Below are 26,124 nucleotides of genomic sequence, written 5' to 3'. Positions count from 1 at the left end.
AGGAAGGGAGGAAGGGAGGGAGGAAGGAAGGGAAGAAAGAAAAGAAAAGAAAAGAAAAGAAAAAAGAAAAGAAAAGAAAAGAAAAGAAAAGAAAAGAAAAGAAAAGAAAAGAAAATACATCTTTGAGGTCCAACCTCACTTCACCTGTCTTACATGGTTATACATATTATCTACATAGCGAGCCACTGCAAAAAAGTTTATTTCCCTATTTCATAGGTATGTAGTAATGAAAAACTATTCAGAAAGGTCATTGTACTTCAAAGTTGCTTAAGGCAATTAAACTCTGTGATGGTTTTCACCATGGAAATAATTAGGATGCACACATATGATTATATTGTTAGTATATTACTTATTTTCTATAAAAGTTGGCTGACACATGTAAGTAAGCTCCTAGGATTTTTAAATATAACCAAAATATTGACTGTTCCTAACATGCTATAAAGTATGAAAATATTTTTAAATCAATGGAGAGTTTTTATAATTTAAGTATTTATTGAAAGCCACTAAATTTAAATAATAGTGTGAAAGTATAAAAGGTAAATTCCATGGGGTCAACCTATACTTAATAAAATGATTTTTTCATATATTGATTTTTACTAATTTAGTAATCTAAGTAAACCAACACTCTCAACCCAACATTTTAGCTATTTCTAAATATAGACGTGCAGAAAATCACTTTTCCATGAGTTCAAATTCCAGTTTGAACTATGTTAAGAGCTTTTTCCCTAATTCATGTTGATTGACTATTTGAATGGACATTTTCTAATTGTTTTATGTCTTTTAACTGTTGCACATGATTTCAGAGCACAAATCTCAAAAGAGATTTCACATCTGTTCTCTGTTCTTTCACTGGTCTTGGCCACACAGATCACATTATTACAATCCCTGTCCCCAAAACGTACATCAGGGATGTTGCTATTTCATTTGTAAGGTTTTAGGCGAGCCACTCTTACATCATCCAGGTTTGCCTTAGCTGGTTATGTAAGAAGCCACATGATGAACATAATCCGAGTTTTAAATACTTCAAATTGTAAGTATAAATGACTGTTTCTAAGTGAATGATAGAAGTTGGTTTTTTTCTCTCTCTCAATCTATCTTTCTCTCCAGGAATTCCTAATCAAAATGCAATGGTTTCATTTTCTTTAATTCATCAGTTAGGTCATTTTTGGGTCTGTCTATAAATTTCAACGTAGGGTTACTGCTTACATAGTTGAGCTTACTTCTAAATGGAAATATTTTTATAAGCAGGTTGACCACCCTAACTGATAATTCAATTTAAATGCCATACCCTAAACAATCATCAAATTAAGTCAGGGAAAAAGTCCAGATGCTCCAGAAAGCACTGGGGGTTCTCCCTCACAACTAACATTTGAACCCATACCTCTAATTTTCAACTGAAGCATGGCTTTGTCTAGAAGTTCCTGTTACCACAACAATCATCTAGTAAAACATTTTTCATAAAATACTTTCAGTAAAAAAATAAACAAGACTATATGAATCTTATATCTATGTCTCAGAAAGGCAAGCATTTCTAATAACATCGAGGCTACACTCAGATCCACACATATGATTATTTGACTGATGTTATCATTCAAATAGTCCAAATAAACACTAGGCAAAAAAAAAAAAAAAAAAAAAAAAAAAAAAAAAAAAAAAAAAGCTTGTTGCTTTATTTATTTTGCTATAAAAGTTTCACTTCACTTCTATGTGTTTGCTTACATGGACCCCTCAGAAGTTTTCAAAATTAAGGTATTTGGGATCAGGGCTGGGGGTAGTGCACATTCTGTCAGTTTTAATTATAATTTTTGAAACATGCCAAACTCTTTTTGTTCTTTTTCTCACATAGGTTCTTGGCTACTTAAATGTAAGATGCATTAACTAACTGAATCATTCCCATATCATCAATGTATAATTTGTACCCCTTTTCTCAATTTTCATTTGCCTTGTAGAGATTTTTAAAGACATTATTTTCCTGAAATTTTATTCCAAGTGTTTAGTAAAATCCTAATTGCAAATGCAGCCTTCTTTATAATTTATACAACTGCCTTACCATTACAATATTTACACAATCTAATATACCCAAGATCATTTTATCTTGGGTTTATGTATATATATGTATATACATACACACACATACAAACACATACGCACACTGGTATTTAATGATTTTATGGATTATACAGATTATCTTAGAGCTTTCTATAATGATCTTATAAATACATATTCAGCTGAGAAAAAAGTTTAATATAAGTCTTTCAAAACAGGATCTACTGTAGTACCTTACACACATTCTTCATATGACAGTAAAAAATTAAAATAAAAAAATTTCATTCCTTAGTGCCATACTTGTCTTTTCTTTGTACATTTAAGCTAATTCCATAAGAATTTTAACTTCATTGATTTCATAAACGTTCACATTACATATTGTATAGTGCGTATACATAATGTATTGGTTAAGTTTAAAATAATTTTTGTGTACACAAATTTCTACTCGGAATTGTAAATGGTTTCATTTCTCCTATTCCATACTATACTACTGCCACCATGTGGAATAGTCAATGAACTAAATTCCAGATGCTAAAGTCCATAGAGGTGATTGATAACCCACTTCTTCTATTTTTTTTTTTTTTTTTTTTTTACTTCTTTAAACTTACAGTTCTTGTTTAGCCATAATTTTGGAGTTATAGAAAAATAAAGTGATTTCTTCAAATACGTACAATTAAAAATTTAAGGTAAATTACATTCTCAAAGATGTGTATTTGTACAGTTCTTTTAAGTACATTTGCATGATCTTACATAAAAACAAAATGACATATAAAAATAACTCAAAATGCTTAACTGGTAGTCACACAAGCTAAATATTTCATCTTAATTCTCACTTAAGCAAATCACTTACATGAGAGCATATCTACAACCAGGCTAAGGCGACTTTTGTGGAGAAAAAATTCCTTTACTCGTGCCTAGTAGTATATTTATAATCACAACACTAGGTTCATATAACAAATGCACATGAAATTTTTCTGTTCTGAGTAAAATGTTCCTACAAAATTAACTAAATGTTTCTCAACATGTATGATTTTAGATAGGTTCATCTTTCAAAATGTTCACTTCTATGAAATTTTCATCATAGAGCCACATGAGACATATACAATAACAGATGGCTTTGACAAATATTTTTCGTAATGCTGGAGTACAGGTCTTCAACAGAAATACAGTGGGAAGCTAGTATTGAATAGACGTTGGATTGGGTTTTAAAAGTACCAAGATTATTATTTAGCATCTATTGTAGTACATTACTCATCAATGGAAACAAACATTTGTTAAATGAAGAACAAGTGAATAGACACTTGAGTGGTTTCTACTTCTTACCAGAGGGATCTAAGATAGACTTTGGTGTTATCCAACATATCAATAAGTTCATTACAGTATCTGGTAAGAGCAGGACCAAAACTGGGCTATTAGTTGTCTTGCATTTTGCAATTTGGGCTGTTTCACTATACTTATATCATCATACATTCTTAATCTTTTTATTTAATATGAAATAAGCAGATATCCTTACTGGAGGTAAACAACTTTTTTAGGCAAAATAAAGTGTACTTAGTACACTTATTTATGTACTATGTTATTCCTAGAAAATAAAATAAATTCTTATAATTCTGGATTCATGCATAGTTATAGAATTGTAAAAGCAGTAATTTGGGGAGCAGACAATAAAATTAAACTTAAGGCCAGGTGTGGTGGCTCATGCTTGTAATCCCAGCACTTTGAGAGGCTGAGGTGGGTGGATCACTTGAGCTCAGGAGTTCGAGACCAGCCTGAGAAACACAGTGAGACCCCATCTCTACTAAAAATACAAAAATTAGTTTAGCGTGGTGGATTACACCTGTAATCCTAGCTACCCTAGGGTGCTGAGGCAGGAGAATCACTTTAACCCAGGAGGTGGAGGTTGCAGTGAGCCTAGATCACACCACCGCACTCCAGTCTGGGCAACACAGTGAGTGAGATTCTGTCTTGGTTGCAGGTGGGGGTGGGAGGTGGGTGGAAATAAACTTAAAAATTAAATTCCTGGCCAGGTACAGTAGCTCATGTCTGTAATCCCAGCACTTTGGGAGGCTGTGGCAGGCAGATCACGAGGTCAGGAGATCAAGACCATCCTGGCCAACATGGTGAAACCCTGTCTGTACTAAAAATACAAAAATTAGTTGGGCATGGTGGCGCACACCTGTAGTCCCAGCTACTTGGGAAGTTGAAGCAGGAGAGTTGCTGGAACCCGGGAGGCGGAGAATGTAGTGAGCTGAGATCACACCACTGCACTTCAGCCTGGCCACGGAGCGAGACTCCGTCTCAAGAAAAAAAAAAAAAAAAAAAAAATTCTTATGGCCCTATGGCTTTTTAACATAGTTATAAACTTACATAAGTTTACTTTCAGTTGTTTCAAAAACTAATTTTCCTCTGAAAGGAACAATAATTCAATAATTCAAATTTGGTATTACAGCTCTGGCCTACTTGATTTGAGAAGACTTTTAAGTAACAGCAGTTTTGGCTATTTACAATGTATTACTGATTTGTTCCTTATATACCACTGATTTTAACTTTATCCTACAGTTCTGACTTCTGCTAATCTGTTTTTGTTTTGTTTTGTTTTGTTTGAAAACTAAAATACTTGTCTTCAATTAAGAGTTCTCCAAAGCCACAGGGTCAACCTATTTTAAAAAGCCATAGGAATTTGTTTCCCAGCAGAACCCAGTTACTGGAAACTGTCACCTCAACAATTATCAGTTACCCAGAGTTCAACTTTAATTTACAATAGGCAAATCTCCAAAGAATAATGGAAATTAGTCTATGAAGAAAGCCAATAAAACTAAAATAAAAACTTCAGCCTTCGAATCATGTTAGAAAAATGAAGTCAGAAATAGGTTTTATTAATCTACTCTGTGTACTAAAATTTTTGGCATTAAGCCTATGAAAATACTAGATTGGATGGAATATTTTAGGATACAATTCTACTGTGGTTTCCATAATTCACAAAGACATCAGAATCCACAGCATTTGACTAGTCTATATCTCCAGTTTTATAGCATTATGTAATAAATAAAAGTGTCCAAATTCACCTTTCACACTTTATTTTATAAAGCCCAAGGATCTGAAAGTTACTTGCAGCCTGCAAAGTTTTGGCGATCCACCTTAGCCTGTGAAAGCTGTGAGGAGCAGATCCCTGTGGGGAAGTCTTGCTGTCTGACTTGAAGGCAGGCTCCTGTGTGGGCAAATTATGATTAGCATAGCCACTGAGGTGCTCAGAGAAAGACACAGACAGATGGCCAGTCAGGAGCATTCTGCATGAGGTTATGGAATTCAGACTGTAGATTACCATCTTGACTTTGCCACTTAGTAGCCGTACGACTTTCAGCAAGTTACTTTACTTTTCTGATTTTGGATTTCTTATTTCCAAAATGGGGGTGATTATTATTATTATATCATATGATTATTCCAGTTGTAAATGAAACAGTAATATAAAGCATTAATATATGGAAATTATAAGCTCTGTGTTAGCTATAGTAATGAAGATGATGACACCAATGTTTGTCTTGTATAGTCAAACTGTTAGTATTAAATGAGGTAATATTTTCCATTAGTGTGTCTTTAGCCTTTTATGCCTCAAGAGGAACCTAAAATAACTCAAAATAACACCTTCCTAGATAAGCAAATTTGGTGTGCTTTATCATACTTAGCAACAAACTCTAATGAAAAGGGGTATTTTCTAAATGCCATTATGTCCACATAAGATGTATCTATATGAAATTTCCGTATTTATTGCAAATTTACAAATATGGTCGACACATCTGCTAGAGGGTCTGATGGAGACAAGAATTTAATCAATGTCTGTTGAATTTGCTCAAGTGAATAAAACAGAAAAACTATTTTATAAAGGACAACAAAGTGCAGTAGTCATGTAAGTTTTGCACACACATTCAAAAAGAACCAAGCTAATATTTCTCTTATGTGTCTTACATGTGGGTGTTCGATATACATACATGCCATGATATTTTTAATTCACTAGCAACTATGAATCACCCTCACAACATCAGATTGTAAGGAAGTAATCTGAGGTTCCTTTTTCTCTATATGCATTTATAGTACTAGATAAAGGAAGAATAAGCTAGGGGTCCATTGAATTTCCAAGCAATTTGCAGTTCTGCAAAGAGTATTATCAGCTGAGAGGGCAGAATAGAAGCTCTATGGTGATTTATTTCAAATGTTCCTCTTGGGAAATGTCAAATACTTTGCTGACACTGATAATGAGAATGCTCATGAAAAACTATGTGTTAGATGATTAGAGTGAAGGGAAAGGTGCCATCACTACAATCATTTATCATATAAGCTGAAGTGTTACCTACTTATAAGATTACATATATAAGAACATCTATATCAATTTTATTCCACATTCCAGTATTTAGAAAAAAAATTGTTTTTAATGATTTCCTTCTAAAAGAAGAACAAAGCTATTTAATTTTTCTAACATTTATGAATTTTGTATAGATTAGGAGCATATTTATTGCATATGTACTGATATGACCAACATATCTGCTAGTAATGAGCAACTACCATGTATCAAGTACTGTGCCATCCTTTAAGAATTCATTGGTATGTTTACAAATGTATACAACTACTTCGTGGAGTTTATATTAGATAGGAAGGCTCCAGATAAAAAGCAAACACAGCATTAAAATAATTAAAAAATGGTAATATGAGGAAAAGAAGACCAGGAAGAAAGAGGGTGCTGAAATAGAGAATGATAAAGGGGATGTCTGGGGAAAGGTTCCACTGTAGAAAGGTTGAGTGGGGGAAAATCCCTCTGAGAAGATATATTCTGAGTAGAGTTCTTAATCAGAGAAAAGAACCACAGAAAAATCAGCAAAAAGTGCCTTTCTGGCATAACATTTTAACACAAACAATGGGCAATCTCAATTCTAGGTAGTAAATTTTACTTGGAATTTCATGTGTCATTTCTGTGCTATAAAGTTTACATCATATCATATACTCTGTGCTTAAAGTAATACTTAACCTCATTTTTCATTCAGTTTGTTTCAGACATTAAAAGGACTTTGCAAAATGCATTAAAGTCATATAATTCAAAGCTGAAGATGTGCCTGGTAAAATATTCCATAGTTTGAGGGAGTGACAACATTAATTTTACTCTAAGAGAAATGAGGGTAAATAAATGTTATCAGAGACAAGAACACACACAAGTACACACATGTGCATAAAACATATATTTTAAATTGATGATCACGCTACTGGCTGGGCATATTACATGGTAATTCTTGTTTTCAGCTTCACAGTAAGTCCAGAATAAATACTTGGTTTTTATGAACAAAGGTGGAGCCCTATTCGAAAGCTAAAAATTTAAGTAACTGTTGAAAGCATCAAAATAACTGAAATAAAAGTTTTTAGAAGCAATCCATGTGTTAAATAGAATTAAATGTTACAAGTTAAATGTCCTTCATTATCATATATTTGGACATTTCCTCCAAAGGCTTTATTTTTGCCTGATGAAGAAGCCAAGCAGAGACAGTAGATATGCAATCAATTATTTCCCATGGATTATCTTCCTTACTATCTGTTGAAAAACTGACAGTGTTCACTCTAACTACATAAAACACATCTGCATGTTCAGCTATTTGTAACTTGGTTTAGATTTTATAAACTATTGACTATTTCTAGTTTGGATATGAGAGCAAAATAGAAAAGACTTTCTCGATCACTTTTTAAAGTAAATTCTTTAAAATAAGTGCATTAAGAATAATGCATTGTCAAAAATGGATATATTGTCAAGTGATTATAACTTCAAATGTGCATTCTTTGAAAGTTATTTCAAATCTATCATATGATTTTTTCTCGTTTGTTCTCATTCAATTTACTAGTTATTTTGAAACTTTTATTTTATTAATTTGAATGTTTTTTCATTTTTTAAATTAATTCTTAGAATTAAGGTAAGAGTTGGAGAACTATTTCCTAACTGGCTAGGCAATCTTAAGTATGTATTGCTAAGCAGTCCCTTGGCTATTCTATGGAAAATAAAGTATTTTTTAATTTTGCTAGCCCTGGGAATTATCTTTCAACTCTATGTCTGGTTTTACTTTCCTTTATTCATTTGTTTGGACTACGTGATCGAGTTCATTTTAGTTTTGGCACTATTTTTAAGGAGGTCTCATGTACATGGGTGAACCCTAAGGAATGGCAATGCTGCAGGTAAAGATTATAAAGCAAATGTATTTTAATTTGGAACAGCTGTGTGAGGAGATTAACATGGATTCAGTTTTAAAGCTATACCTATCTATAATCAGGTAGATTAATTCCCAAGAGTAGTACATTTCACAAAAGAACTCAAACATTTTGTTCTAATTCTCAAACCTTTTGGCCTCATTAAATTATGCTGTGTATCTGCTGCAGCCTCATTCTTCAGCTCTCCAATTGTACCTCATCAGGCCTACCCGGATTGCTCTGAAAGATTTCTGATTCATCTAGATGAAATATGAATGTAAATGAAGCATTCTGCAGCCACAATAGTATTAAACAAGAGGCATGGGGAAAAACAAAGAGTTAGTTTTGTTTTGTTTTTTAAGCCCACCAAACTTTCTTTCAAGATGTTGTAATTTTTCTGTTTCTAAATTTTATTATATTATGGCAAGAACACGACATAAGAGCTATCATCCTAACACACATTTAAATGTACAATGTATTATTGCTGACTCTAAGTACAATGTTTACAGCAGATCTCTGGAGCTAGTTCATCTTGCTTAACTGAAACCTCATGTCCACTTCCCATTTCTCCCTTCTCCCCACTTTCGGCAACCACTATTTCACTCTTTGAATCTATAAAATTGACCATTTTTGATATCTCATGTAAGTGGAAAAATGCATTTTTTTTTATTGATTTTAGGTTCATCCAGGTTTGCACATATTGAGAATTTCTTTCTTTTTTATGCTGAATAGTATTGCATGGTATGTATATACCACATTTTCTTTATCCATTCATCTGTTAAGGAACATTAAGGTTGTTTCCATATCTGGGCTATTCTGAATGGAAGTGCTCTTCAAGATCCTAACTTCAGTTTTTTTTGGATAAATATCCAGAAGTAGGATTGCTGGATGCTAAGGTAGTTATATTTTTAATTCTTTGGGAGACCTCCATATTATTTTCTGTAGGTGCTGCACAATTTTGCCTTCCCATCAACGTTGTGCAAGGATTCCACTTTCTCCACATCCTCCCCAACACTAGTCTTTTGTTTCTTTGATAACAACAATCCTGACAGGTAAGAGATGATATCACATTTTGGTTCTGATTTGTATTTCCCTGATGACCAGTAATGTACATTTTTTCATGTAGCTATTGGCTACCTCTATGTCTTTTCTCCAAAAACATCAATTCCTTAGCTCATTTTTCAATTGGGTTATTAGGGGGTTTTTGCTATTGAGTTGTAGGAGTTATTTTCATATTTTGTATACTAACCCTTATCAAACATACGGTTTTGTAAATATTTTCCCAATTCCAAAAGTTGTCTTTATAACTCTGCTGGTTGTTTCCTTTTCTGTGGACAAGAGTTTTAGCTTGATGTAGTCTCACTTATTTTTGGATTTATTACCTATGTTTTTAGTGTCATATCCATGAAATCATTACCAAAATAAATGAATGCCATGAGGCTTTCTCTCTGTTCTCTTTTAGGAGTTTTAACATTTTAGGTCTTAAATCCATTTTGACCTTTAATTTTAGATTTTAATCCATTTTGAGTTATTCTTTGTGTATGGTGTCAGATAAGGATCCAATTTCATCTTTATTTGCATGTCAGTATTCAGTTTTCCAACACCATTTTTTGCACAGGCTATCCTTTCTCCATTCTGTATTGTTTGCACCCTTATAGAGGATCAATTGGCCATACATTCATGAAGTTATTTCTGGGAGCTCTATTCTGTTCCAGAGGTCTAAATGTCTGTCTTTATGCTAGTTCCCTACTGTTTTGATTACCGGATGCTTTGTAATACATTTTGATATTAGGAGGTGTGATGCCTCCAGCTTTAGTCTTGTTTTGTTCAAGATTTCTTTGGCTATTTCGTGGTCTTTTGTAGTTTTATATGTATTTTGGATTTTTTTCTATTTTTATTAAAAATACCATTGGGATTTTGATGGGGGTTGCATTGAAACTGTAGATAACTTTGGGTACTATGGAAATTTTTACAATATTAAGTCTTCCAATCCATTAACACACCAAGATGCCTTTCAATTGGTGTCTTCTTTAATTTCTTTCATCACAGTGTTACAGATTTCAGTATACAAAACTCATTTGTTAAGTTTGCCTCCTTTTTTAAGTTTATTCCTAACTATAGTGTACTTTTTGGTGCTATTGTAAATGAGATTGTTTTCCTCATTTCCCTGTCAGGTAGTCAGTTGTTAGTGTACAGAAACACAACTAATTCTTCAAATGTTGATTTTGTATTCTGCAATGTTACTGAATTTTGTTTATTAGTTCTAATGAGCTTTTTGAAGTCCTTTAGTGTCTTCTATATTTAGATCATATCATCTGCAAAAGGAGACTATTTCTTTCCACTACTAATTTCTAGTTTCACTCCACTGTGGTCAGTAAGGAGACTGGGTATGATTTCAATCTTAAATTTGTTAAGAATTTGTTGTGACCTAATACATGATCTATCCTGAAGAACCTTCCATGTGCACTTGAGAAAAATGTGTATTATTTGTATTGGGTCAAATGTTCTCAATCTATTGCAGTCTATTTGGTTATGGTGTTGTTCAAGTCCTCTGTTTCCTTATTGATCATCTGTCTAGATGTTCTATCCATCACTGAAAGTGAGGCATTTAAGTTTTCTAGTATTACTGTATTGCTGCCTATTTGCCCCTTCAGTGCTGTCCATGTTTGCTTTATATATTTAGATTTTCTGATGTTGGGTGCATATATCTTTGTTATATATTCTTGCTGGATTGATGCTTTTATTATATAACATCCTTCCTTGTCTCTTGTGTCAGTTTTTTTACTTAAACCCTGTTTTGTCTAAGTGTAGCCACCCATACTCTCTTTTGGTTATCATTTGCATGAAATAACTTTTTTCATCCCTTCACTTTCAGCCTATGTGTGTCCTTAAATCTAAAGTGGATTTCTGATAGGCAGCATATAGTTGGGTTTTGTTTTTATCCATTCGGCCACTCTGAGTCTTTTGATTGGGGAGTTTAATTCATTTACATTTAAAATTATTATTGATAAGACAAAACTTATTATTGTCATTTTGTTATTTTTAGTTTGTTATTTTAGTTTGTTAGTCTTTTGTTATTTTAGTTTATTTTAGTTAGTCTTATTTTTCTTTTGTATTTTCTTTCTTTCTTCCCCTATGTTTGTCATTTTGATATTTTAAAGTTACACATGAACTTTTTTAAAAAAAGTTTTAAAAAGTTGCATTCAAATATAGAATTTTTAAGAGTACTGAACATTTACATTTTACTAAATCTATCAAATTTGATTTTTACACATTGGCCATTTGAAAGATAGTATTTTTGGGGAAAGTGAAATGCTGTGCTGAGAAACTTATTATGTAACGTTAATTTTGTGGCTCTGGAATTAGTATTGCATGCACAACTTTAGAAGACAACAACAATTATCTTTGCTATTAATATCTGTGGGCTGCAGATCACTCACACAGGGTGGGTGTGTATACAGCAGGCAATAAAGTTAGAACGTGTTCCTCAATTCATCCACACACATTTGAAGCCATATTTGAAGATGGTGAAAAATATACAATGTATTTATGTATACTATTTTATGTATATAAGCACTCTACACATACATATATGTCCTTGGCATAAACAATTACTATGCGAATGTTGTTTTAATAAAATACTAATATATTCAAAAGTATAACTGAATTAAAGGTGGTTGTCTGCTATCATTTGTACTCATTGTTAGTGGATACAGAACATTCAAATACCTGTTGTCATTTATTTGTGGGATCTAAAGATCAAAATAATTGAACTTCAGGAGATAGAGAAGAGTGGTTATCAGAGGCTGGGAAGGGTAGTGTTGGGGGTTTGTAGGGAGGTGGAGATGATTAATGGGTACAAAAAAAAATAGAATGAAAAAGACCTAGTTCTTGATAGCACAAGAGGAATATAGTAAATAATAATGGTACATTTAAAAATAATGAAAATGTATAGTTGGGTTGTTTTTACTGCAAAGGATAAATGCTTAAGGGGATGGATACTAAATTTTCCATGATGTAATGTGATTGCATGCCTATACCCAAATATCTCAAATTCCAAGATGAACGTTTTATTCATTTAACATGGTCTTCTCACAATAGAAAGTGTGAGGTGTCATTTAACTTCAGAGTGCATATGAAATATGGGACAGCACTGTTTCCAGAAATTAATATCTACTTGTCAAATTCAGAAACGTGTTCCATCTCTCTCAATCCCTCCTCTTTTAAAGATCTCTATCAATTAGCCTTTCTCAGTTTTGTATCTATAAGCTTTCCTCATCTGAGTATCCTCTCATTCATCTTTAGCATATAATAATGTATAAGGCATTATATTGTAAAACAATATGCATATGCATATACTCATATGTGTGTACAAGTATACCTCATTTTATCATGGTCCTTTGTTGCATTTTTTACAGATTCGAGGTTTGTGGCAACCCTGTATCAAGTAAGTCCACCGGTGCCATTTTTCCAACAGCACATGCTAACTTCACGTCTCTGTCACAGTTTAGTAATTCTTAGAGTAGTTTAATCTTTTTCATTATTATTATATCTGTTATAGTGATCATTATATCGGATACAGTGAATATAGTGATATTATACTGTTATAATCAGTGGTCCCTGAAGCTGGCAGAGGTTGGTTCATGAGGTGTAAGGAAAAAAGGCATCTCTGTAACATAAAAGTGCAAGGTGAAACAGCAATTGCTGATACAGAAGCTGCAGCAAGTTATCCAGAAGATGTAGCTAAGATCACTGGTGAAGGCAACTATAATAAACAATATTTTCAATGTAGAGAAAAACAGCCTTGTACTGGAAGACAATGTTATCTAGGACTTTCACAGCTAAAGCGGAGAACTTATTGCCTGCTTCAAAGCTTCAAAGGACAGGATGACTTTCTTGTTAGTAGCTAATGCACTTGGTAATGTTAGGTGGAAGCCAATGCTCTTTAACCATTCCAAAAATCTCAGAGTCCTTAAGAATTATGCTGAATCTACTCTGCTTGTGCTCTATAAATGAAACAACAAAGCCTGGATGACAGCACATCTGTTTACAGCATGGTTTGCTGAATATTTTGAGCCCACTATTGAAACTTACCGTTAGAAGAAAATATTATTACTCACTGACAATACATGTAGTCGTCCAAGAGCTCTGATTGAGATTTACAAGGAGATTAATGTGTTTTCATGCCTGCTAACACAACTTCCATTTTGTAGTACTGGGATCAAGAACTAATTGGGGTTTTCAAGTCTTATTATTTGAGAAACACATTTGGTAAGACTATAGCTGCTATAAATTGTGATTCCTCTTACTGATTGGGGAAAACTGAACTGAAAATCTTCTAGAAAGATCCACAATTCTATATACCATTACAGACATTCATGATTCATGGGAAAAGACAAAAATATCAACATTATCAGGAGTTCGGAAGAAGTTGATTTTAACCCTCATGGATGGCTTTGAGGGGTTCTAGCCTTCCTTCAGTGGAGGACATAACAGCAGATGTGGATGTGGTGAAAACAGCAAGAGAACTAGAAGTGGACACTGAAGATGGGATTGAATTGCTACAATCTCATGATAAAACTTTAACAAATGAGGAGTTGCTTCTTATGCATGAGCAGAGACAGTGGTTTCTTGAGATGGAGTCTACCCCTGGTGAAGATGTGAATATTGTTCAAGTGACCCAAAGATATAGAATATTAGATGAACTTATTTGATAAAGCAGTGCCAGGTTTGAGAAAATTGACTTCAATTTTTGAAAGGTGTGCGTGGGTAAAATGCTATCAAATAGCACTGCATACTACAGAGAAATATTTTGTGAAAGGAAGAGTCAGTCAATGCAGCCAACTTCATTGTCCTATTTTAAGAAATTGCCACAGCCATCCAACCCTCAGCAACCACAACTTTGATCAGTCAGCAGTCACCAACATTAAGGCAAGACCCTCCACCAGCAAAAATACAAATACTTGCTGAAGGCTTAGATGATCGTTGGTGTTATACATTTGTGAATTAAAAAATAGAGTATTCTTTAATTAAGGTATGTACTTTTTTTTTAGATAAAGTGCTACCACACAATTAAGAGACTACAGTATTTAGTAAACATAACTTTTATACACCATGGGAAAACAAAAAATCTGTGTGACTCACTTAATTGCAATATTCGCTCTGTTGTGGTTGTGGTGATCTGGAACCAAACCCTCAGCATCTTTGAGGTATGCCTCTGTGTGTGTGTGTGCGTGTGTGTGTGTGTTTGTATGCATGTGTGCGCACACACACAACTTGATCCTGAGTTAACGTATTCTTCTCCTTTATTTCTTAGCAAATTTGCCATGATTTAAAAAAGAAAAACAGCTTATATTTATATTCCTACTTTCTCATTCCTCATTTACTTCTCAACCCTCTGTTGGCTTTTACTCATATCACTTTATGTAAGAGAGGTCATGCCAAAGTTATATACATGATTCCTTGTTCCTGGAGGGGATATCCATTTGAAACAGATATAAATAAGTGTGGAGACAGATATATGTGTGTGTGTATGCAGGCTTTTATATTTCTATTACTGTGTGTATCACAGAACTTTGTTATAGCTCTGAAGTTAGAAAAACAAATACTATGCAGTTCCAAGAATATCTTAATTTTTATGTTAGACAGAGACAAAACTAAATGAAACATCACAACTGAATGCTAACTACTTAATTTTCAAAATCGCTTTGGCATTAATAAAGGTTGTATGTTTTCAGGAAAAAAGTGTGTGTTCTTAAAACACAGCATCAATATGTTAGCAGACAAACAGCAGGACTGTTGAAGTTGAATATAAATTGATTTATTAGTTTTATAAAAGTACATGTGATATGAAACTTTTACATGTGGTTTATCCTGTCATGAAACACAACCTTTGTTTAAAAAGTTGAGCTCCTGTAAAAGGTGACTGGAATGAGAAGCCATATTTCAAGATAATGATATTTAGATTGGACACTTTTAGGATCGATACATAGAAAAGAGGCTTTAAACCAGTAAATTCTTCACTAATTCAACCAACTGTTTCATTATTTCATCAAACTGTTCCCCATTATTCATAATATTTTGTCACCAAACCATCTGAACATATTAATTCATTTTTGTCTCGCTTTTGAACACCCAATCCATATGTGTTCCTCAAGCACATATAAAACAATCCATTAGAGCTAGTAATAACCACACCTTTCAAAATGGTGAAAATTCCAATCAGAAGCAAAGTGAATGGGCATTTTACCCTGCAGGGTCTTCTTATATATAAATGTATACTTTTTGTAGAAATTGTTGAAACACCAGAAAGTTTATAATTTCTCATTACTTTTTAAATGAATCATTAGATTTTAGGAAATACTTAGGTTGAGAATCACAGTACTCTTACAAAATATGGAGTGTTGGTCAGAAAATTGAAATAAGCTGATGATAGGACTGCTAGAGAAGATAGTTAAGAGTTTGATTGAAGCTGATATTCCTCTACAGTATCAGGTTCAGTGAGGTCCCCCTCACTGTAATACTCTTCCCTCATAGTAAAACATACATTCAAATATATTCCAACTACAAACCCTAATCTTCACAGTCTTCATTTGCTTATGAAATGCTTTCTTTTAATATATTATACCTATAAAAAAGATTTGTCTTCATCTTTTCTTGAAAGGAATCAGTTTTCAAATGAGGATGTAGTTTTTACTGTTGTAAACTGCCTTTTTGTAAATTTACAAAACAATAGACATTTGTTGAGTATTTAGGAAATTTGAGTATTACTTCAATGTTTAATAATGAAATAATATAATAAATTTTATCCAATAAACTTTAAATGTTTAAATTTTTCCTATTTTTCCATTCCTTGGATTTCTCTATTTTAATAACATTTTATTTACAATCTATGCATAAGAATAAAATAGGACCCATACATATATTTTATTAAAATATTAGGCATGAGTTACCTGTGAACATGATACAAATATTATATTTAACAGCTCTCTAATTCACCCATTAGTTTATAATCTATGATTCATATGGCTTAATAATTGGCACATTCAAGTTTTAAACCAAAAATTCTCCCCTCACTACCACTACCCACTATCTCTTTAAAAACCACCTAGATCAATATTAAATTTTAAATATTATAAAATTACACTCACTTTTTTATCTTTATTGTATTTGGTAAATATCTCCTGGGCTCTCTCTTCTCCTCCATCCGTGAACAGCATAATAATCTTATTGCAGTTTGCTCTGGAAACATTATACTGTTAAAAACAAAACCACACAAAACAATACGCGTATCATTCACAATATAAGAGAAAATAAAGCTATATGGAAAGTGTATGAGCAGGTTGCAAGTCATTAATGAAATATCTGCTCACAAAATATATTCTAAGAACTGGTTCCTGGATCAGTTCAGGCCCACCCCCTTCATCAGGCCTTCCCCGCACCACCCAGATAACCATAGGTCTATCTCACTTCCTTCAGCCTTTGATCAAATGCCACTTTATCATAAGGTGATTCTTCATAACTATGTTTTAAATTGCAGTCTCCCTCCCAGATAGTATCTTCACAGCATTTTACTTTCTTTTATTTACATATTTTTCTTGTTTGTTTATTGTTGGTGTCCCCCAACAGAATGTAAGCTACGTAAGCGAAGGAAGTTTTGTCTTTTTTGCTCAGACTTTTTTGTCCCTCCCTAGAAGACCACCTAGCACATAATAAAATCTCAGTAGTTTCTTAAAAAATGAGCTTTTAATAAATGCTTATGTCAATTTTATGCCCATATAATTTTATAGTATAAACCAAAAATAACATTATTTTAAAATGTGTATCTTCAGTCCACTTCCAAATAAGTGTTTTCTTCCCTCTTTATTCATTCTACTTTATTCACTTTACCTGTTTGAAATCACAAATCCTAAAACTGATCACCTAAAATCCAGTACTCTTTTGTTCCTTTGTAAAGGCCGATACCTATTCCCACGATATCCTCCTATCCTCTCTCAACCAACCACACATATTCTAATCCTGAAAGACTCAAGTCCATGGTAAATCTTCTTACACTTTAAGGTCTCCAGAAGAGTTAGATATGGGAGAATGATGGATTAGCACCAAAGGGCCATTAAAATGAACAATTAATTTAGAAAGCTGGACTTCTCTGAGGTCTAAAATTATTATCTTAACTTTTCCACTGTTGTGAAATGTGTTTGCTTTAAATGCTGAGAATAAAAGATCACACTAATTTATGAATGCTTAGCTTCTTTGAAAATGTCAACCCTAGGTTCAGTGCTGTCCAAAAGAAATATAACATGAGATTAATATAGAACTTTAAATTTTCTAATAATTACTTAAGGGGAGTAATAAGAAATATTCAACATTAATCCTAATAATATATTTTCTTTAACCTAGTCATCCAAAATATTAATCAATATGAATATTGAACATTAATCAATATTGAGATGTTATACAGCTTTTTCTTCCATAATAAGTATTCAAACTTCAGTAAGCATTTTATAATTATACAACACATCAGTTCAGATCAGCCACCTTTCAAGTGCTGGCTAGCCACCTGTGATTGTTGTTACCATATTGTACAGCACGGCACAACCCTGGCTTTTAAATGACTAATATTTTTAAAAACTCATTAATTTTTCTTTAGTGTTCTAAGTCATTGAAGGTCCATGCTCTACCTTATTTTTTCAAAGAAGATAAAACCCACTTTCTTGTTGGTTTTATAAAACCCACTTTCTTGTTGTGAAAATTAATATATACAACATTTTTCTTTATTAATGAAAAGATCCTGTTTCAGGTCATCTCACTCCATTGACTCAGCCATTAGAACACTGGCAGTAAAAGCTTTTAATCAAGCATTGTGGAAGCACAAGTATTAACTAATATAATTTGTCACTTTCAAGCATGGCTCTTATCTTTGAAGGTAATCTATCTGAAAATCTGACTACACAAAAAGTTGCATATTTTATCATCAAAATATTTTTGTGAAACGTGCCTCAAATCTCTTAACTAAAATTAGTTTCTCTGGTGATCTGTCTTTTTTATCTGCATGTGTAAAATAGGCAAAATAATATGTACCTAAAGAACTATCCTGTAAAAATGTTAAACAAAACCATAGGAAATGGTTTTCTTTTTGAAGTACTGAAAGTACTGTTATTGGACGCAAATATCAATGTAAATTAACACATTAGGTCTTGCTGATTATTTGTATATTTAAGGAAATAAAATTATAATAATATTTCCCAAGAGAGACTGATGTTAGGGCATACACCAAAGAAGGAATATGGGGAAAATAAAGAAACTGTTTTGCCTACAACATGATTTTTCCTAGGAGTAGCCTCTCAGGACTTGTGGTGGAACCAAGTACATAATAGCAAATTTTCAATGCATTTGCAATTATCTAAAGAATCACACAGCGCCAACAATTAACTGGCTTTGAACAAATTAAGCCAAAAAAACTAGATTATTTCAATAAAATTACAATTAGTAGAGTTGATAACTTACTTTAATATGGTACTTTGCTGCATTTCTGTGTGCCAGTATATAGCACAGCATCTATCATATATGCACTCAATATAAATGTTTTTGAAAAATGCACATATACGGTAATATTTTATGAAATGGTACCTGAAGATTAATTCAAATCTAAATGTAAGTTTTACTTTGGGACTGATATGTCTAATTCTATTTAATACTTGCTTCAGTGATCTTAAAGGTGGACGCTGCAAGGACAAAAAAAAAAAAAAGCATTTGAGCAATAAGATAAGATGACTGGAAGTGTTTGAAAGAAAACAAAATATGCTTCAAATTATTTTAATATAAAGAATTTCAATATATATATGAGATGTATGGAAAGCAAAACATATTAGACTTACTTAGGGAACAACTGGGACCATATTTTTAAAATCATTACAATTGTAGCAGTTATAAAGGCAGCAGGAGAGGCCAATAGGAGCTAAATCATATTTTGTCAGCAACTAATAAATCTGGAAGTTAATGTGGCCTCTCTAGTGAGGCTGCCTCCGAAATTGTACTTTACACTTGAAACTCCTGATCATTTCACAACTGAAACCTAAACAGAAGGCAATGAAGCGAGGGGAAAAAATACTAAGAAGAATAATGAAAATGCCAAAATCAAGGAAACTCAATTATTGACCTAAGCAAAAAATAATTTTTATCAAAAACAAGCATATTCCTTTACTAGAGGAAGAATACATCTTAATCTAATGGTTAATTACATTACAATTTCATAGTTTTGAGCTTTCAATTTTTATTAATGAACATACAAAATTTAACAAACATATGAATTTTGCCACGCATTATTTATCTTGAAAATAGCAGGGCTGCACATCTCTGATTTTCTGTCTTCTTACTTGTCTAACGGTGTCTATTAAATAACATGACCTCAAAATTCATCATATCTGAAACTGAGCTATTTCTACCCCACATTTCCTCTATGTGGGTTCCTGTGTAATCATCTATTTACTAGTTCAGTTCAGAGAATGTAGTTACCTAAGTCCCTCTCACTCTGCAACCCAGCCCACACCACTTAATCAGTTCCTATGCCATGCTCCTTAGTAGCTCCTCACTTCTATTCCCACACCAGGATCTCTACAATAGCTTCCTTAACTGAGAACACTCCAAGGCCACACTCTAAAGTTTTCCTTTGCCCCCTAAACACTTCCTTAACTGATACCTCATGGCCTTTCCATTTCCATCAGGTTCCTATATTGCTCATGTCCTAACTATGGCAGCCATTTGCAATTTTTTACAGTGCTATGTTGTGTCACACTTGTGTGCTTTGTCTACAATGTGATCCTTTTTCTGAAATAATTTTCCATTCTTCTACCTACCTAAATTCTAATCATTCCTCAAAATCTCATTTTCACGGGATTGCCACACTTTTCTGACCTCCTTTGAGTGAGCTGAGCCCATTCTCTGTGCTGTCCCAGGGAACACGCTAAATACCCTATAATGGCACTTGCACACTGTTCTATGGATGATGATTTAGCACATTATGCTGGGCCTTCTGAGAGCAGCTGGTCCTGTTTACTTCTATAATTCCAGCACCAGCACTATAACAGGAATTGGTGATGCATTCAATAAATATTGGCTGAATGAATAAATGAATCATCCAATTGGGTATCTCAAAAACTATTCAGAATACTCACTCAGGAACAACAAACTCATATTTGCATAAAGACCAAATGTAACAGTTCATTCAGTGATTCAGCAAATATTAACAGACATTATGATCTGACTTTTTACCAGACATGGGCTAGTAATTACAGCAATAATGACCATGACTCCAATACCACCCAGCAACCTACACCTGTGTGTGGTTTGCTACATGCCAGGTTCCATGGACAATCTTATGCACAGTTCTCTGAGGTACATGTTATAGTAACCTCTAATGCATACATGTGGAAACCAAGGTGCAGAGAAGTAAGGTTGCTACTCTCAAACATGATAATAATATTGCCTAGTAAGAAATAAAATAATTGAACAATGGTCCCTTCTTTTAAGTAACTCAAAGTGAAATAGAGGGCAAGGTAATTTAAAAACACTAGTCCACAGTATAAGACACACACTGTAAGGCCAGGTGCAGTAGCTCATGCCTGTAATCCCAGCACTTTGGGAGGCCAAGGCGGGTGGATCACCTGGGGTCAGAAGTTCAACACCAGTCTGGCCAACATGGTGAAACCCTGTCTCTACTAAAAATTTAAAAAAAAAAAAAATTAGCTAGGCATGGTGGCGGGTGCCTGTAATCCCAGCTACTTGGGAGGTTGAGGCAGGAAAATCACTTGAACCCAGGAGGCGGAGGTTGCAGTGAGCCGAGATCGTGCCACTGTACTCCAGCCTGGATGACAAAAGTGAAACTCCATTTCAAAAAAAAAAAAAAAAAGAACATGGGGCAATAAGCCAGTATCTGACAGTGTAACTGTAGACACTGATGAGGGACTGTGGGGAATCCTCACTGAGAAAGAAGCCCTGCTCCAGGAGTTGCATTTCTGTTCATCTTAATGTCTACCATTTGGAACTTTCTGTACATTTAGGAACAACTGAAAGACCCAAACGAGATGTTTAAAACCAAAATGTTCTCAGTAACCATTTGATGATTGAAAGTGTGAGGTTACAGATAAATACTGTAGTGATTGAGATAAGAAAAAGTAATGATATTCTATATAGGCCAATTAAGTTTCAAGGGTTTATTCAAAATTAAATTCAACTATTTCCTCATAATTTTAAAAACATAGATTGAAAAAAATAAAGATCAAAAACTTAAAAATCTACATTTTAGATACCTTTTGAATTTTAAATTCAAAAATAAAAATAGTTCAAAGGTTTCTCCTGCCTGCACACATCTGCTTTTTAAATAAATGGAAAACAGTACTATCTAATCCCAGACAGTAACTATCAGAATATTGAAATTCAGATACTACAATTGAACAAGAAAAAAAAAAAAGATATAGCATGATACTTACATTAAGTAGCTGTTCAAAAGCAAAACTAAAGCCCTTCTTATAATCTGTAATTCCTTTGGCTGTGATATTATTCACCGCATCTTTCAATACTTTCTTATTTCTTACATTTGCTTGGACAAGGTGCTGAAAACAGCTTACATCCTGAGCATTGCTGTTAAACTGCAAAAGATCAAAAAGTAAATATATAAATGAACAATAAAATCAATCATATAGTTTTCATAGAATTTGTGTTTGATACTCCTAAACGGTATTGCATTGCTTACTCTTTCACATGGAAAAGTGAGTAGGCTGGTAACAAAGGCGCATTAAGAAACAAATGGCAATTTTCATCTGAGCTACCAACCCATACTGGAACGCTGAGTCTGCTGCTTATATTCCCGAAGCCTGGTTTCCCTGCTTATAAATTTGAGAATTAAATTATATGACATTCCTTCTAGGTCTCAAATCTGATGAGCATGTAGAAAAAATAATCCAAAGCAATGAAATATACGCAGAATCCAGAAATGATATGGGATACCTGCCCCCGTTGTGGGGACATGTTAAATATTTTCATTGCCTCTTATTAGGAAAGATTGGTTGGAAAAGTAATACACTGAAAACATGAATCAATGTTTAGTCATTTTGAAATTTGAGGGTACTATTTTTCTATGGAGGCTAACAGAGCAAAGCAATCTGAATCAAGAATAATTGGTGGCCTTTTAGAAACATCACTTAAGAGGTTATTAAAGAGTGCCAGGGGAACCATGGAGACAAGGCGATGGGACCCTGAACAGCAGAGAGGCTGTGGGAGAGAAAACATCAACTCCAACGTTAACTGCCCAAGATGGAAAATTTAAGAACGACCATCAAAGTAACTTCGTCAGCCCCATAAAAAATATTCACATCGTTCTCTGATATTTCCAAAAAGAAAGAACAATAGGAATGCTGCAACAAAATCCAGGATAATAGGATGAGTGGAGTCATCCAATCATTTATTAACTCTGTAATCTGTAGAAGTTCTTTAGCTCTTGGCACCTAGACTGTCACATCTGCAAAATGGGAATAATAATAAAAAGCATACTTGCCAGAAAAAAGGGACTGGCCAGATAAAATGTTAAAGATACTTTCAGATCAAAAACATATACTTCTTTTAATGAGTGGGCCACAATTTATTACATATTCTTGCAAATATAATTCATCTTTTTTTCTCTGAAGATCACTGAACCTAATTATAAGGTGCACTGCACAATTCATCAGTTTATTAAGCAAATGTTTACTAGCAGCCTATTATATACCAAGAATCATGACCAGTAGTTTTACACTTTCAGGAATAATTATTTGCACACACACACAAATACCATAAATATGTAAAGTTATATAGTGTCTACTATGTGCTGCATTTACTATATATTCTACAAATGTAAATTATCTTATCTTTACAAATGCTCCTTAAGATAAACATTATTATCCCCATTTTATCTATGAAAAAACTCATCCTGTATTGCCTCTCAATATAGTGTAATAAATTATGATTAATTCTATAAAGCAATATAATATGCTCTAGAAGACAATATCAGGAGAGGCATTTCTAATTTGGACTGTGAACATTTGAAAGAAAATTCTCCTAAACAACGGCATTTCCTGTGATTCCAGAGAAATGTTCCAGTGAAGAGCACAAAGGAAGAACATTCCAAGCAAATAGTACAATATGTGCAAAGGCCCTGACATGGAAACAAAAGAATCCTTTTTAAGAAAACATAAGGAGAGTGAGTTTAGCTCGGTCTCATAGGAGGACAAAAGACATAAAATGAGTTCAGAGAGGGAGGCAAGGGCTAGATCACGTGAGGTCCAATGGAATTGTTGAAGATGATTTTATTTTCTATGAAATGGAAAGTCACTGGGAGATCTTAAGCCAAATGTAAAATAACTGAATCTAGAATGTTAAGAGTGCATCCTAGCTGTTGTGTGGGAAATGGACTTGAGATGAGCACAATATAAAGGAGGGAGAGTAATTAGAAGGCTTTGCAGTAACCTAGCTGAAAATACATAGTGGTTTTGTTATTTGTGGAGATGGTTAGAAAGGAAAGAATTCAGGAGATATTTCTGAGAAAGAATCAAATAGGACTTGGTGGTGGATTTAGCAGGATGCATAACAGAGCGGTATCTTGAATAACTGCCAGGTCTCTGACTCAGGCATCTGGAAGGATAGAGGACTGGAGGGATGACTGGTTCAGGGATAACTGAGGAATAGAGAAGAGAGGCACAGAGTGCAACTTAGGGTGAGATTTCAATAGATGTGAGATATGCCAGTGTACATGTCAAGAAATGATAACATTTAAAGCATGAGGCTCAAAATAAGTCTTGGTTAAATAATTTATAAAAGAAAAAACAGAAGGCTTCAGGAAAAAAAAATGGTTTAAAGCCATATGAAAACAAAACATAAAAAGTAGAGTAGAATAGGAGTACCTGAGAAAACTAAGTAAGAGCAAGTTTCCATGGAGACAGGAGGAAAATCAGGAGATTAGACTGTTTTGGATGAGAGAAAAATGTGCCAAAAGGAAGATATTGTGTGGAGACAGAGAAGATGGGGACTTAAAACTGCCCAGTAGGGCTGGGCACAGTGGCTCACACCAGTAATCCCAGCACTTTGAGAGGCTGAGGCAGGCGGATCACCTGAGGTTGGGAGTTTGAGACCAGCCTGATCAACATGGAGAAACCCCATCTCTACTAAAAATACAAAATTAGCCTGGTATGGTGGTGCATGCCTGTAATCCCAGCTACTCGGGAGGCTGAGGGAGGAGAATCGCTTGAACCCAGGAAGCAGAGGTTGCGGTGAGCCAAGATTGCACTCCAGCCTGGGCAACAAGAGCGAAACTCTGTCTCAGAAAAAACAAACAAACAAACAAAAAATGCCCAGTGAACTCATCCACATTATGTAGGCAGCCTTGGGTGGGCAGGGGGAGGGCAGAACCAATGGACAGCAGAAGCATCTGAATACAGGAAAATCCTCAAAGTGCCTTGGCTGGATGCAGAGCAGGAAAACAGGGTGTCATCTGTAGGGTAGACCAGGGGTCAAGAAAAGCCTACTTTAAAGTTAGGGGTCACTAGCGCATGAGAAGATTTGTATCAAAGAGAGGAGAAGAAAGAGATGCAGGAAATAGAAGAGAGGTAAAAAATAAAGTTCGTGGAAAGGTAGGAACAGATGGATCCAGGTGACACACAGAGGAATGGCCCTTTAGGAAAATGCACATCAACTTCACTATTCTAGGAAAGAAGAGTGGAAGCTGACCCAGTCAGGTGGTACGTGGATTTGGATGATGATCGTTACTGTCTGTGGCATTTGTGTCCTTTAACAATGAGGCAAGGTGATTAGGATAATGAGAGGAGAAGGAAGGCTTAGAGAGAAGATAAAACAAGAGGTAAAATATCCTGCACAGATAGTGAGCCCTTTTCCACGTTTATTTTGAACACGACTTTCATGAATATCACCAGTGTGAGAATAAAGTTCCAGTATATTTATTTACCGTTTTCTATAAATTCAAATACTGAAAACTGGGTATCTTCAGGTCCAAATGACCAGTCCCACTGCCTCTTTTATCACTCTTCTATTCTTTGGTTATTGGATACAACCTTATTCCACAGGTTCCATTCTCTTTTTCTTTTTCTTTTTAATTTTTGTATAACAGTGAGTTTTTTTTTTTATTATACTTTAAGTTCTAGGGTACATGTGCATAACGTGCAGGTTTGTTACATATGTATACTTGTGCCATGTTGCTGTGCTGCACCCATCAACTCGTCAGCACCCATCAACTCGTCATTTACATCAGGTATAACTCCCAATGCAATCCCTCCCCCCTCCCCCCTCCACATGATAGGCCCCGGTGTATGATGTTCCCCTTCCCGAGTCCAAGTGATCTCATTCCATTTTCAAAACAAATATTAGAATTCCCCTGTATTGGTAAGTAAAAATACAGTTTGCCAATATATTAATAGTAAAGTGACCTTAGAGAATTATTAGAAATGGTTACAGGAAATGTTATTAACTGGCTTATTTAAACCATGAATCATCATAAAGGTACAAATTATACAGAAATTGGGCACTGAATAATGTATTGCTCAGAGTCTTTCAGTTGACCTTGACCTGCTTTTAACACAGAAAACTGAAGCATCTCATTAAGTCACTTTAACACAAACTGGTTAAATGTGAATTCAATTCATTAAATACATATTCAGTAGTGTATAACAGAATTACTACAATTGCACTCATAATAAAACTCAAATAATGTGCAGAAAGGAATAACTTACAAAGTATAACTCCCTATACAAAATCTTACTCTCCTAGGAAAGTGATGAGAAATTTGAAAGTTTACAATCAGATAAGACTATATTTCACAGG

The 26,124-nt window shown here is 34.0% G+C and overlaps 1 protein-coding gene across 7 annotated transcripts in view; it reads right to left on the bottom strand.

Moving 5' to 3' along the window:
• The window catches only part of CACNA2D1 (calcium voltage-gated channel auxiliary subunit alpha2delta 1), a 498,928-nt gene that overhangs the window by 69,177 nt on the left and 403,627 nt on the right, over window positions 1-26,124 (bottom strand). For all 7 annotated transcript variants that reach the window (XM_005550361.4, XM_005550362.4, XM_005550363.4 and 4 more), the window contains exons 11-12: window positions 21,750-21,908; window positions 16,413-16,517 (exon numbers count right to left, since the gene is read on the bottom strand). In XM_005550361.4, coding sequence (XP_005550418.1) covers window positions 16,413-16,517; window positions 21,750-21,908 — 264 coding nt within the window. The remainder of the gene's footprint in view (window positions 1-16,412; window positions 16,518-21,749; window positions 21,909-26,124) is intronic.

The sequence above is a fragment of the Macaca fascicularis genome, chromosome 3 (genome assembly GCF_037993035.2).
Source record: "Macaca fascicularis isolate 582-1 chromosome 3, T2T-MFA8v1.1".
In the NCBI taxonomy this organism is placed as follows: domain Eukaryota; kingdom Metazoa; phylum Chordata; class Mammalia; order Primates; family Cercopithecidae; genus Macaca; species Macaca fascicularis.
The sequence above is the reverse complement of the archived record's forward strand: the minus strand, read 5'-3'. Positions and strand labels throughout refer to the sequence as shown.